The sequence below is a fragment of the Aureobasidium pullulans genome, assembly GCF_000721785.1.
Source record: "Aureobasidium pullulans EXF-150 unplaced genomic scaffold scaffold_1, whole genome shotgun sequence".
NCBI lineage: Eukaryota > Fungi > Ascomycota > Dothideomycetes > Dothideales > Saccotheciaceae > Aureobasidium > Aureobasidium pullulans.
In genome coordinates, this window is record NW_021941021.1 from 30,393 (window position 1) to 44,136 (window position 13,744).

The 13,744-nt window shown below is 48.3% G+C and overlaps 7 protein-coding genes across 7 annotated transcripts; 3 read left to right on the forward strand and 4 right to left on the reverse strand.

Annotated features, from left to right (window-relative positions):
• Positions 1–21: 21 nt before the first annotated feature.
• Positions 22–819, reverse strand: M438DRAFT_393132 (putative lung carbonyl reductase; the record flags this gene model as incomplete). Its single annotated transcript, XM_029909100.1, has 2 exons — positions 88–819; positions 22–40 (listed from the first exon to the last, which is right to left on the reverse strand). The coding sequence occupies exons 1-2, from the start codon at positions 759–761 to the stop codon at positions 22–24; spliced, it is 693 nt and encodes a 230-aa protein (XP_029765240.1). The 5' UTR covers positions 762–819.
• A 653-nt stretch (positions 820–1,472) lies between these two features.
• M438DRAFT_370312 (uncharacterized protein) lies at positions 1,473–1,754 on the forward strand (the record flags this gene model as incomplete). Its single annotated transcript, XM_029908179.1, has 1 exon — positions 1,473–1,754. One exon carries the CDS (start codon positions 1,473–1,475, stop codon positions 1,752–1,754), a length of 282 nt encoding a protein of 93 aa, XP_029765241.1.
• A 196-nt stretch (positions 1,755–1,950) lies between these two features.
• Positions 1,951–3,289, reverse strand: M438DRAFT_350517 (Rieske 2Fe-2S family protein; the record flags this gene model as incomplete). The annotated part of the gene is made up of 3 exons (XM_029906653.1): positions 1,951–2,151; positions 2,205–2,430; positions 2,481–3,289. The coding sequence occupies 3 exons, from the start codon at positions 3,287–3,289 to the stop codon at positions 1,951–1,953; spliced, it is 1,236 nt and encodes a 411-aa protein (XP_029765242.1).
• A 395-nt stretch (positions 3,290–3,684) lies between these two features.
• Positions 3,685–4,921, reverse strand: M438DRAFT_308178 (glycoside hydrolase/deacetylase; the record flags this gene model as incomplete). Its single annotated transcript, XM_029902329.1, has 7 exons — positions 3,685–3,827; positions 3,875–3,922; positions 3,973–4,067; positions 4,120–4,185; positions 4,240–4,446; positions 4,495–4,843; positions 4,891–4,921. The coding sequence occupies 7 exons, from the start codon at positions 4,919–4,921 to the stop codon at positions 3,685–3,687; spliced, it is 939 nt and encodes a 312-aa protein (XP_029765243.1).
• Positions 4,922–5,116: 195 nt separating this feature from the next.
• M438DRAFT_340895 (FMN-linked oxidoreductase) lies at positions 5,117–6,759 on the forward strand. The gene is made up of 2 exons (XM_029904361.1): positions 5,117–6,109; positions 6,299–6,759. Exons 1-2 carry the CDS (start codon positions 5,456–5,458, stop codon positions 6,740–6,742), a joined length of 1,098 nt encoding a protein of 365 aa, XP_029765244.1. The 5' UTR covers positions 5,117–5,455; the 3' UTR covers positions 6,743–6,759.
• Positions 6,760–7,053: 294 nt separating this feature from the next.
• On the forward strand, positions 7,054–10,223 carry M438DRAFT_308182 (uncharacterized protein). The gene is made up of 5 exons (XM_029902330.1): positions 7,054–7,822; positions 7,874–8,610; positions 8,659–8,939; positions 8,990–9,306; positions 9,360–10,223. Exons 1-5 carry the CDS (start codon positions 7,258–7,260, stop codon positions 10,127–10,129), a joined length of 2,670 nt encoding a protein of 889 aa, XP_029765245.1. The 5' UTR covers positions 7,054–7,257; the 3' UTR covers positions 10,130–10,223.
• On the reverse strand, positions 10,171–10,989 carry M438DRAFT_330099 (uncharacterized protein; the record flags this gene model as incomplete). The annotated part of the gene is made up of 1 exon (XM_029903279.1): positions 10,171–10,989. One exon carries the CDS (start codon positions 10,987–10,989, stop codon positions 10,171–10,173), a length of 819 nt encoding a protein of 272 aa, XP_029765246.1.
• Positions 10,990–13,744: the final 2,755 nt, after the last annotated feature.

A 13,744-nucleotide genomic window follows, 5' to 3' on the forward strand; every position in this document is an offset into this window, starting at 1 on the left:
ACAACTCGACTTCGCCGTCCATCACCAATTCAGAACACCTCTGCAAAAACATCAGCAAATGCTTGTCTAATGATGGCGGTGACTTACCCGTCGATCGCGATGTCATTGCCGGTCATATAGCTGCTCGCGTCACTCGCCAAAAAGATGCACGCGCCTCGAATGTCGTCCGGCATGCCGATTCTGTTATTCATGACCTCTGACTTCCAGCTCTCAAGCAGATGCGGAAACGGCGCTGTCATTTCCGTCTTGATATATCCAGGCGAGATTGTGTTGACACGAATGCCATGCTCGGCGAGCTCAACAGCGGAGGGCGGACACATGGCTCGAACGGCTCCTTTGGTAGCACAGTATGCTGACGAGAATTGACCGCGTACAGCCCTTGAAGCTGCGATGGACGCCACCAGAATGATTGAGCCCTTTATTGTCTTATTCTTGACCATCAGTTGAGCAGCGAGCTGCATGGTGAAGTAGACTCCCTTAACATTGACATTGACCAGTCTTTCGAAATCTTCGGGTGTCGTGTCAAGCAGTGTGACGTTCTTGTTCACCCCGGCACAAGGCACGCAAATATCGAGGGCGCTGTCGAAATCTCGTTGAAATTCCTCGAAACCTCTTCTCAAGTCTTGCGTCGAAGTTACATCTACTTTGTAGAATGCCGTCTTCACACTGTACTTTTTTGCAAGTTTGGAAAACGCTGCGTCCGGTTGGATCATGTCGAAAATTGCGATATTTGCACCTGCTTCAGCGAGTCCTTCGGCCATGGCTAGGCCGCAGCCGCGAGCTCCGCCAGTCACCAGCGCGGTTCTGCCTGTCAACGAGAACTGCTCGTGTTTAGCGTTAGAGAAAACACTTGCGAAGAAAAGTCTATCATACTCTCGACATTGGCCTTTCGGATTATTGATATTGATGTATCTGCAAGCGACTCGAATGTAAATTGTGAATGCTGGACACATTGTCGTCTCCAAGCGGTTCAATAGTTTTGACGCTCCCCACTCTCACGGCTACCACAGTACCTCATCGCAATGAGATTCCAGAGGCCTATGGCGCCCGTGCTTTCGAAATGCAATGCCGTTCGCACGAGGAATGACAGTCCTCGTCTCTTCAAGGATGGGGGCAAAGTTGGGACTCGATAACGATAGGAAGCAAGCTCGGCATGCCACTTCAGATCCCGAACGTCGACCGCGGGTAGATTTGTACGATCACCTCATAGAGAAGTTGATATAGGTCGAAGAATAACTTTGACATGAGATGGCCAGATCCTTGGAAACACACCTTACCCTGACATACTCAAAAGTTTCACCAAAGCCATCTCAAAAGTGAGTACTTGGACAAGTCTCTGGAAAATTGCTAATCTAACAGATACAGTGTCCGACCAAGACCAAATAACCACCCTCCTACGTACCTACGGCGCCGTCCTATCCACCCGCTCGCTCCCCTCCGTGCTGAACCTCTACACCACCGACGGCGTCCTCATGGCCCCCAACTTTGCCCCCTCCGTGGGTCAAGAAGCGCTCAAGAAATCCTACGAACGCATTTTCTCCACCATCAAACTCGATATTCAATTTACAATCGACGAAATCGTGGTCATGGATGATAATTGGGCATTTGCGAGGACTACTGCGGAGGGGACGAAATATTGGATCGAGAAGGGGACGCAGGAGAGTCATCATAATCAGGAGATCTTTGTTTGTAGGAAGGATGAGGAAGAGTGGAAGATTGCGAGGTATTGTTTCTCTAGTATGAAAAGGTTGTAGACTTGGTCGATGATGAGCTGCGATCAATTGTCTTGTTCTACTTCGCATTTCGTGCGTTTCTCAAGTGCAGATTTATCTCTAGGATACAGTAAGTGTCAACAGAAATCATATCGGATTCATGGTTATGATAGTTTCACGTGTCAGAGGCTAGTCTAAGTATAGGTGCGATGACTTCGCAACTAGCCAGTTGTTGTTTTTACCAATTTAAGTCTACTCGTGATGACATACAGCCAGCCGCTTCATCCAGCTTGGAGACAAAATCTTCCTCTTCATCTTCTTTCGAACTATTGGATCCCTTCGGGACAGCCGGCCAAATCTCCTTGCCACCTTGCGCTTCCTCTCTCTTGCGATGTTCCATAACCATCTCTCGTACGTTCTTCTGGAAGTACAAAGGACCCTGATAGATCTGTTAGCAACCATTGGATTATGCTCGAGTGCGGATCTGCTCACTTTTTCCTTCTCGGGATGCAACTCTCCATTAACGAATATTCCGGCGCTGAGGTTCTCCTGAGCGGCCTCGCACAACTCTTTGTCTTCGTTCAGGACTTGTACGTAGAAGTCGTTGATGGCTTTGAACTCTTCATCTCCGGCTGTGACATGGCGGAAAACTTCGTACTCAATCTTGCTGGTCGTTGCTGTGACTGGGAACATGCGTTGGATGTAGAAGAAATTGTCCCTGAGCATATTAGTCTTGTCATTCCCATCGGATTATACAAGTAGACTTACGTCACGGTAACACTTGTTGTCGGGTAGAAGAAAGTGATGTTTCTCCTGAATTGTTCGTCTGTCTGTGATTTGTTGAAGATGTTATGCTCCATATATCCATTCGTTGTGTCGACTCGATATTTTGTCAAGTCCGAAACTCCAGCAATAAGAGGGTGGGATGTGGCGCAATGGTAGCATTCATTGTAATTGTCAATCAACGACTTCCAGTTGGCTTTGACGTCCATCTCCCAATAGTGGTCAAATACAAACTCTTTGGCAAAATCAAACATCTTCATCCTTGGTGAATCATCAATGCCTTTGAATTTGTCGTCCCATTTGATGTCCGGCTCGCCAGCTTGTAAGTTGACCCAGATGAAACCAGCCTTGTCGACATGGACATGAATGGGCAACAAGCCATGCTGACCCTTGTCAAACCCTTCCACTGTTTCGAATCTGGGAGCTTTGGAGAGATTGCCTTTGAGTCCGTACGACCAGCCGTGGTATTTGCAGCTCAGAATGCTAGCAGTACCGCATTGAGATTGCACGACAGGATATGCTCGATGTCTGCATACATTGTGGAAACCATTAACATTGCCATCCCTGTCCTGGATCAGAAAGAAGGAGATGCCAGACACGGTAAAGGACATATAATCGCCGGCTTTGGCAAATCTCAGAGAGTGGGTGAGAATGATCCAGCTTCGTTGGAAAATTGCTCTGCGTTCAAGTTCGTATAAAGCATCGGATCTATACCAACTCGCCGTTAGATTTCGCTGAGGTTCTGGTTTGGTGTTTGGTGCTTCTGTCGAAGAGCGGGAGAATAGACGCCACATCTCGGATGAAGAATTCCGAATTGGCAAGGCGTTCAAGGAGGGAGATGGACGATGAGAATCAAATGACTGTTGTGATCCATTGAACCAAATGTTAATGTGTCTTGTATCTCATCAGCAGGTGAGCAGCTGGATTGTGTGGTAAGCATCAAGAGTGGGGTTGACCCACGCTCGGAAGGAAGCCGCGATAGGCCAGACCGAAGCCGCATCCTACCAATTTCGTCCACTGATAAGCTCAACAAAAGTCAGCTTCAACCGCGATAAGCCTAAACAAGACATACGTAAGTCCACATGTCTATGCCTTCCCGGATGGGTCAATGCAAAAACACCAACAAGATGAAGCAAACAGTGGAAACCAAACAACGCAGTGAAACTCGTTACGATTATTGGACTTTGTATCATGAGCTCTTAGCTTTCCGCATTGCTTCCTCGCGGCTTGCAGGCATCAGACCTCCAGCCGGCGGAGTATTCTTGCTTTTGAACTCATCCGACATCTGCTCAAACGTCACCCACTCGACGCCCTCGTGTGAATTGACAAATTCTATTCATGTCAGTATCGAATAAAACCACATGTGATATGTTATCCACCGATTATGCGTTCATGCATCAGAAGAACGTGAGGTCTACCACTGACATCTGAAGCAAAGTCAGCGAGATGCTTGTGACATCCAATTTGGTGTACTTACCAGGATGGATAGTCATGGGGAAGATGAACTCATCAAACTCTCGGTAGTAGTATGTAAAATGGTCTTTCCATATATCCTCGATGTCTCGGGGATTGCTGGTCGATGTGTGAGCATCCAGGTTGATGATGATGGAAAGAGCTTACTCACACCCAGCCATGGCTGTTCGCACTGTTCTTGATAAACATCATGGGCGGCAAGTCATCAATGTACCAGCTGATGAGTATTAGAAAATGCTGGCCACTGTTGAAAACCCTTTGTCTGACGTACCTTCCAGGGATTTCAACGAGACCTGTTTCTTCACCCTTGATCAAAGGCTTCATCCAATCCTCAGCTTTCTTGGAGTAGTCGATCTTTGTCCATGTATCGCCAGTTCGAAGCCAATACATCTGACAGTCTTCATGACTCATGGAGTGGTCATACTCGATGCCGTAAGAGAGGAGAAGCTCAGTGCCTTCTTTGCTTGTCTCCCACCATCTATCACAAGTCAGTTTTGCGACTGTCGAAGAATAAGAAGTGACTCACGGAGCAACACTACCTCGAGGCGGCTTACCGCAGAACTCTGTAAGCATCTTAAATGTCTTGTCAAGGACATCTTTTTGTTGCTCAAATGTCATGTCCGCTGGATTCTCGTGGCTATAACCATGGAGTCCAATCTCGTGGCCGGCATCGCGGACAGCCGCACAGTCTTCTGGAAAGGTTTCGAGTGTATGTCCAGGAATGAACCAGCTTGCTTTGATGTCGTATTTGTCGAAAAGCTTGAGTAGTCTTCTAGTGCCGTGTGTCCCTGCCCAGATGCCTCTGCTAATATCGCTAGTGGAGTCTTCACCGCCATAGCTGCCAAGCCAGCCAGCAACAGCATCGATATCGACACCTAGGAAATCAGTCAATCGTATGAGATTCGCTTTCGGATGTTCTTACCATAACCGACGAGAACTCTTTTCTTGCCCATTGTGAATTGTGTGTTGCGAGGATTGAATATTGTCTCGCAGCAGTCCAGAAACGAGGTGGCAAATGTCGCAGTCGATGTTTAGGTGATGTAGTGTCGATTATGTATGGCCTCGGGGAGAAGGGTGGGGGCTTGGATAACCTTACGCAGAAACGAAGCTTCCCGAATTCGTTTGTGCTACAAGCTCTATTGGAAGGGATGAATTCGAACATCAAAACGTCAAAGTTCGGCATCTTCCCTGATTACCATACTCCATTGGCTTGCCAAGATGATCTTGATACGGACTGCACGGGTTGATAAGCATCTCCTGGTGCAATCTGCATCCCACTCTTTACTCCAGCGTTGTTGCCAAACTTTGCAACCTCAAACACCCCACCTTCTGTAGACCATGCAAATCTCCACCTTGATGAAGTTACTTGTCAAAAGTGTGAAAAGACCTGGTCGACGACATACATAAGATTTGCCTGTCCGGTCCAAAGCTGAAGTATAGTTCCTGCTCACTTACGAACCTTTGACAGAACCAAGCCCATCGCAATCATGCCTTCAGCCATTTCACCTCCCGCCTTTAGCCCTCTTAAGGATACCGTCCTCTTCAAGCCATGGAAACTAGGCAACATCACACTCGAACACAAGCTTGTGCAAGCTCCTCTGACTCGTATGAGGTGCAGCAAGAATGATGAAGGCATCAACATACCATCCGACCTCATGGTGGAGTATTACGGACAGAGAGCCAGCAAAGGAGGACTTCAACTCACTGAGGCTACTGATATCTCCCGATATGCGAGCGGTTATCCCGGAGTGCCTGGCCTTTTTTCTGAGGAGCAGCTCGCCGGCTGGAAGCGCGTGACCGATGCTGTACACGCCAAAGGTGGCTACATCTTCTGTCAGATATGGCACACCGGACGTGCTTCGCCAGCTGGACTTCTGGGCGGAAGACAGCCTCTCAGTGCTAGCAACACCCCAATCGCTGGTAAGGCACTGGATGGTACAGACTTCAGTGCCACACCTCCAAAGCCCATGACTACGGAGGAGATCGCCGAAGTGGTTGCAGATTTCGGTAAAGCCGCCCAAAATGCAATTGATGCTGGGTTTGATGGTGTCGAGGTCCATGGTGAGTTGATCTCAGTTGACATCTTCTGTTCAAAGTCTGACTCGATTTTAGGCGCCAATGGCTACTTGTTGGATCAGTTCCTGCACGACAATGTCAATACTAGAACAGACAGTTACGGAGGCTCGGTCGAGAACCGATGCCGCTTCCCTCTAGAAGTCGTCAAATCAGTCTGCGATGCCATTGGTTCGCACCGTGTCGGCATTCGTCTTTCCCCATACAACTACTTTCAGGACACGAAAGACAGCGACCCTAACTCACACTGGGCTTACCTCTGCGAACAACTTGCTGCCCTTCCTCAACAGCACAGACCAGTCTACGTGCACAGTGTAGAGCCTCGCTTTGACGAAGTCCTCGACGAGAAGGCCAAGATGGACGCCCTGTCTGCGTATGGTCCTGGCAAAGGCGTCGAGGCCGAAGCTACTCGCAAGATTGGCCACTCCCTAACCCCATTCCGAAGAATCTTGTCCAAGGGCGATATCCAATTTTTCGCCGCTGGTGCTTACACACGCGACAATGCTGTTCCCAAGCTCGAAGCAGATGACGCTGATGCCATTGTCATGGGCAGATGGTTCATTGCTAACCCGGATCTGCCGAGACGACTGGCCGAGGGACTGCCTCTCAACAAGTACGATAGAGACACATTCTACGGCGCGACCCCGCCGCAGAAGGGCTACACGGATTACCCCTTCTTCGTTGGCGGAGCGGAGGAATAGGCGGAGGCTGCGGCATCTACAAGGAATCAGTATCTTGTAGTCATGACACATAGAAATCGACATGCTTGCACCAAAGTCAGTGATATGTCTCGAATGTGTATCCCACTCTTGAAGATACCTAATCTTGTCCCCCATTTCTGATAAGAGGCGAAGCTGTGCAACAGGTCTCCTTATCAGCGAATGTGCGGGGCTGTCCGTGCACTCGTGAGATCTCTTCGGGGAAGCCCTGTCAACCTCAACCCACGCCTTCTTCTCGAGTAGTTGCACCGTGAACAGACTGAGGTCCAGAGCGCAGCGAGCCCTGGTAACCTGTTCGGGACATTCAACACGATGCCGCTCGGCCACCTATCCGCCGCTTCGTTCAGTCTGCCCCGCACGCCTTGTGTTGCGTTGCCTATCGCTCTTGCCCTACAAGCTGATAAGGTGACCATGCCATGTTCATCTCATCAACTGAGTTTTGAACATTCCATCTAAGTCTCATTGCTTGACTCCTCTCGACATCGCTATTCGTCACAATGCGCCAGTCTAAATCTACCGCAGGAGCAGAGAAGAGATTCGTTTGCAACCACGATGGGTGCGATCGAAGATTTACTCGTCATGAGCATCTACAAAGACATTACCAGAACCATGCTGGTGGCGATTTTACTTGTGACAGATGTCGAGCTCACTTTAAACGCCGTGATCTTTTAGATCGACACATTTCGCGACATGAAGCAAAGGACGCCGAAGGCAGTGCTCTGATGACACGAAAGCGTTCTTGGAAAGACGCAGATGGGAATATTGTGGCCAAGAAGCCTCACCTCGACGAGTCCACCGAGAATGAGAAGTCTGAAGAGAGGAACCTGAACAGTGATGCTGCTCCTCTGTTGTCACCACCATTGTCCTTCGGCACTGCAGACGTTCAAGGTCCGGATCTTATGAACATGGAAACGATGGATGACTCGCTACCTCTCTTCCATGATCAAAGACGGATATCGGAACTGGACGAGGCAATACTGGACCAGAATAACCTCTTCCCGGATCTGTCAACTCATACCATTGATGATAATCTTTTCGAAGATGCTTTCAATCCTGACACAGGTTTGATACCCGTGCAACTACTCTGGAGGCCAATCGACTGACCTTAAACAGCGAGCTCGTTCAACATGCCATATACTACCATGAGCAATTACAACTGGTTGTTTGACCTTGACACTAATAATATCAATAACGACTTCAGCTTTGAACCCATGGACTGTAATGCCTTCCCGGCAATGCAAGCGGATGTTCGTTCGAACGACATGATGGACTTCGATTTGTCCGACCTACCCTCTGGAGTTGCTACAATGGCACCGCATGCTCCAATCGCCCCTATGGCCATTCCCCAACAGAGTAATCAACAGTCTCAAGTATCGATGCCATCTCAAGCGTCGTCCACGAACGGCTCTTCCAATGCGGACTCAAACTCTTCGAGGTCCTCGCCTTCGACCAAGGCGACATCAGTTTCTTCTGAGACGCGTCAACGAAGGCCAAGGCAAACGGCCTCAAAAAGATCGGCTTTCTCCAACGGCCTGGAGCGACCCATGACACTCATGAGTGCTAATACCAAGCTGCCAAAACTGGACGCCTTGGCTCGATCTCACATCCTACAACTGGTCGAGAGCGTTCGGCCTGTCACACCCTCGGGTGATTATGTGACATCTGATCATGCTTTCTTATCTCTTCCTGCATTGCAAACTTATTCAGATCTCTTCTTCACCAGGTTCAACGCGACGTATCCCCTGATCCACATATCTTCGTTCGAGCCGTCAAAGGTGGACACTCTTCTTCTTCTGTCTGTGCTGTTGCTTGGTGCAACATACTGTGAGAAGGATGCCCATCAAATTGCGGTAAGTCCGACCATTTCTATCACCCGGAAAGTACTGACACTTTGTCAGGTGTGCATTCATGATGTTCTGCGCCCTCAAATCTTTGCCCATGCTAGTTTCAGTGCTGTCCCAGAATTATGGATGCTCCAGACCATCTTGCTTGTTGAATGTTTCGGCAAGTCTCGAGCAGGACAGAAGCAACATGACATGTCACATCTATTCCATGGGTTATTAATCAATCTCATTCGTCGCAGCGACTGCCAAATCGTCAAACCAGAGTCTTCTGCAGATGCCAATGGTGACCTTGAGGACGAATGGAAAAGCTGGGTTGATGCGGAACAGAAAAAGAGGTATATTTCAAAATCATCAACTATCCTATGACCACACTGACATCAGCTAGATTGGCACTTCTTTGTTTCATGTGGGATACACAGCACGCTGTCTTGTTCTGTCAGTCTCTGTGCATGTCGGCATTCGAGCTTCGATGTGCCTTACCGTGTGACCAATCTCTTTGGGAGGCAGATTCCGCCGAGAGCTGGCAGAAGCTCCGAAAGACGCAGAACACTCCTCCGCTATTCTTAACTGCACTGAAGCAACACATTGGCGCTCAAACACCGGCTGTGACGCACAAATTGAATGGGCTATCTCGCGTGTTGATACTGCATGGTCTCATGTCAGTCGCTTGGGACATGAACAGAAGGGACCAGACGTCTTTAGGTGAGTTATACTGGCGACTGCATCATCAAGAACCAGCTCTGACGGTCTCTCAGGCGTTGTCGGGAGCAACATGCTCGATGGCTGGAAATATCGTGTCGCAGTATCTTACGACAGCTGGAAAGCCGACTTCGACACCTACGTGATGTCCGTCACTCAGACGCTTTCCCAATCATACGCGTTCATGACTCCGGCAGAACAACAGGAAACACGCCGAGGATTCGCAATCTACTCAACCGCCAACTCTGCACTGTACCATGCAGCCTATGTAATTCTCTTTTCCGACTTCCTGGACATCCAAATCTATGCTGGTGCCAGACATCTACTCGGACGGCCGGTGCGCCGAGAAGACTATGCCCGCTCCCAGCGCGTGGTAAAAAGATGGGCTAACGAGCAGAATTCGCATGCGTCCAAAGCAGCTTGGCATGCTGGGCACATCATAAAAGATGCCGTCATGAACCTTGATGACTTCGATGCTGGAGGTCTCTTCATTCATCCCTGGTGTCTCTACCTCGCCACTATAACGATATGGTCTTTCCACCATGCACGTCCTGGCGGCAAGCAGAACAGAGGATCGGAAGACGACGAAGACGAGATGATCTGGGATGTACAGGCGGACATGAATGGCTTGATCGGCAGCATTACCAGTGGGACTGCAGAACAGCTTTCTTCTTCACTGGCGAGCAATAGGCGAATGAGTACCGCTGGGCTCACGGCGGTCATCTCGAAACAGTTGAGTAAGGTCAGGTGGGCTGTGGTAAGAGATGGAATGTTGGTCTTGAAAGGACTGGTGCCGTGGAGACTCATCAATGAAACCGATACATGATGATAGAATTTTGTAGATGTAGCTCACATAGATCTCTCCATTCACCTAGCCTCTGGAGAAGTAAGACACCTCCTCACAACTTCAGCAATCCTACTACCCTCGACGACCCCGTCCAGCGCCTCCAATACAACTTCTCCTCTAACCATGACTCCCCACATCACCAAAGCAACAGCCCAAAAATCCACAAATTGCGGTAGTTGTCTTCCTCCATAAAACACCCCTCCCTCATAACCCTGTGACTGCAGCTCTCCACTTTCTTCGTAAAACTCCACGACCGGCATCAGCGCTTTCTCCATCACCTTCTCCAACCCACCCATCTCTTGCTCCTCCGCCAAAGCGCGTTCGCGACACTCTTTCAAAGACCCGAGAAAAGGCCTCTTGCTCTCCTCGATGTATTCTGCACCTGCGGGATCGAGTATAAGAGGTGTAAATGGAAGAACATGTTGCATATATCCCTCCATCATGACATTTCCGAACACTTTATCGTCGAATTCAGTAGCCGCAGCGGTAGATTCAGCGGCGTTGGGGAATAAAGCGGTGGCGTGAGAAGGATTGAGCGTGCATAGGTATCGAGCGATTTCCATCGATCCCATGATCGTGTGGGAGGATGTGGTTGCTGTTGCTGGGATAGTGATGGCGGGAAGAGTGTATGCTGGTGCTGCCTTGGTCATCGATGCGGGGACATCGAGCGAGGATAGAAGCGGTTTGATGTTGGGATAGGAGACTGGGATGTGGGTGTATGGGATGTTGAGATGCTTCAGGGTGAGCAAGATTCGCATTGTATATGGAGACCATGTCTGCGGCCATCTTTCGGAAAGGACGTCGTAGAAGATGAGGCGTTCGGCGGTGGATGCGGACATTTTGGTGATTGGGCGGCTCTGCGGATCGTTGGGATGTCGGTGTTTTGAGACGTCGGTAAGATGGTCTGCCAGTCTGCCAGTCTCTAGAATACTCGGTATCTGTTGTAAAAATATGATCTTCGTACGTTCTGATGCAGGTCGACATATATTTCAGTTCGAGCTTTGGGAAACTGTTGTCGCTGACTAGATCTGTAGCCCACGCTGTCAAACCTTCCATGGTTACCATTACATGTGGAAGCTTCCATTGAGGCGTCATTTCTCCATTTCTTACCTCGCTATATAGATTTAGTCAACAGAGTTTGGCGTGGTAGAAGTGCTGATTCCACAGCTTTTGGTTAATCGTGCGATAGGTGAACTCATCTGTAGCTATGAGCTTTTACGATCAATCGGTCTTTTTTATAATCGTTGTGTTTTCATCGTAATGTCCCATTGCTTCGAAAAGATCAGTTGGTGCCTCTACCGTATATTTATGGCTGTCACGACTCACGATCCCAAAGCTTCGGGGTACAGAGACTGGAAGGTGATCAACAAGAATATCACCCTGGTCTCTAATGATATTTACGGCATGTCAATCGAGATAGAGAACCTGGCAGGATTCGGAGCCGAGCAAAGAGACAAGGCCTATGACACCGCACAAAATTCACTGATCTCAGGAAAGTGCAGGCATGGGCTCTGCAGCGGGTCTGGACAGAGGTGAAAATACAAAAGCAGAATCATCGACCTCTTGCTCTTGTCCGCCTCGGGCTCTCTCAGCTGTGTTCTACCCCTTGATTGAAGAACAAGTCCATAAAAGCGGTCTGCCAACTCGATTGGAGATAAACGATCAAGAGAGATGGGCAATCGCGACGCTGACTTTTATACTCGTATCCGACAGAGCAAGCATTGCCTCGATGGTTTGCAGCGGAAGTTGGCATGCCCAGATGGGATCGGAGCGGACATTTTTTAACCATGCTCAATGGAGCTGCTTGCCTTTCCACGTCTCTATAAAACGACCACCGATCTTCTCCACCACCTAATCTATACACTGCTTCCAGCGAACACACACTATGGTCACTTCCAATTTGGCTATTTGCTTTGCTAGATACTATATCTCCGTACAGAAATTCTGGAATTACATATCTGATGAGTCCGCCCAAAGATCCTTCTTTGGATGTCATCAGTAAAAAGAACACACTAAAAGGGTATAAAACGATTGCTCATCGCTTTCTCCATCAAAATCAAGAAAATGTCATCAGCCTCCTCAAGAGTTTGATCGTGGAGAGCACCTCATGGTAAGAAACTATGTGCTACAATCTTCTCAACCTTCATGTTTCCTCATGTCAGAACGAACACCGGGTAGAAGGGAGGACCGGGTACATGAAACATGAAACTCTTCCCCCATTCCTCTTGACACGGGGAGATGATAGGAGCAGCCGAATTGCGGTGGCCGATACAACTTCTGGAACGTTCATTGACCTGGTGATTTTGTCTTTCTTGACCCGTATCAAATACGGACTCACCATCATGTGTTAGGGACCTTTCTCTGGGAGATTAGCTTGAATCCCAGCCTTGATCCATGGATAAGTAGAAATTCGGATCAACCAAATGCATACTTGAACACAAAGAAGCAGAGACATGAGGATGTGAACGAAAATTGAAAATTCCATGGAAGGAAGGCCTCGTAATTTGCTCCATAGCAACACCGTTCGTACCAGTATGTTTTTGTCCAGATTCGCGTCTATATTGTTCTGATCAGATCATACGAGTGCCCTTCATCCTTATCGATACAAAAGTGCTGACAATATATAGACAATATCTACCGCCATCTCTCCTCTTTGCTAATCAGCAGTGCGCTCACCAATCAGTTGAAACTGTAGAGATGATGCAGGCAGGAGGTTCTGATATCGAGCGAGGCAAATTTTGACAAAGGCCGAGTGGAACGACACGTGAGGTAGATATCCAGGTCAGTAACACAGCGATCATTTCTTGCACTCCAATGTCAGCTCGATAGCTATTAAACAATGTAATGCAAGACCTACCTCCTATATCGAACAGAGAACATATTCCAACTTTTGGTTTCGCAGACCTGCCCCTCTCCTTCTGCTGTTCTTTTCCCTAGCCCTTCCTGTTATCATACAGAGATGATAGAATAACAAACACAACAGCGATAGGGAATGCAAAGCCGGCATGCCATATATCGGTCGCCAGCGAACGTATACCAGGCTACTATCAAACCCGAAAAAAAAAGGCTTTTATATCCTCTATCATCCCTACTGCTTTCCCTTACAGTATCCAATAGCACGAGAAGTAAGCACTTATCTTCAAATAACGACATTATCCACCACGTCTCACTTCTTCAATGACTTTCGACATCCTACTCAAAAAAAACACAAAATTGTTGGGAATAATGACTATACACATTTTGCAGCCTCCCGGTATGCGGAACTTTATTCACGCGTATAGTTGTAGAAATGCACAATGTTTGTAAGAATCAGTACAGCCTTCCACTTGAGAATGTGATGGTTAGCGCCTGTCTACGGACGAACGACCAGAGCGATTTTTGAGAAACATTGTGCATTTCTAGCAGACTACACAATGCTAGGCATGGCCGTAGAAAAATGCCTAGAAGTGATAGGAATTTAGCATACGGGGAGGGAGGTAGGTAGATAGTAAATATGCAATATCATGTGTAAAAGCAAAGATTAACAAATAAGATTGGGAAAAAAAAGAATGATGCCGAGTATAAAGCACACATATGAGCGGAATGGTTTTTTGG

Bases quoted from the DNA above. Each gene is read 5' to 3' on its own strand.
- M438DRAFT_340895 (XM_029904361.1), top strand. From the start codon at position 5,456: ATGCCTTCAGCCATTTCACCTCCCGCCTTTAGCCCTCTTAAGGATACC. The intron at 6,110-6,298 runs CTGCACGACAAT...CACTGGGCTTAC, and splicing joins GCTACTTGTTGGATCAGTTC to CTCTGCGAACAACTTGCTGC.
- M438DRAFT_308182 (XM_029902330.1), top strand. From the start codon at position 7,258: ATGCGCCAGTCTAAATCTACCGCAGGAGCAGAGAAGAGATTCGTTTGC. The intron at 7,823-7,873 runs GTTTGATACCCG...GACCTTAAACAG, and splicing joins TGCTTTCAATCCTGACACAG to CGAGCTCGTTCAACATGCCA. The intron at 8,940-8,989 runs GTATATTTCAAA...GACATCAGCTAG, and splicing joins GATGCGGAACAGAAAAAGAG to ATTGGCACTTCTTTGTTTCA.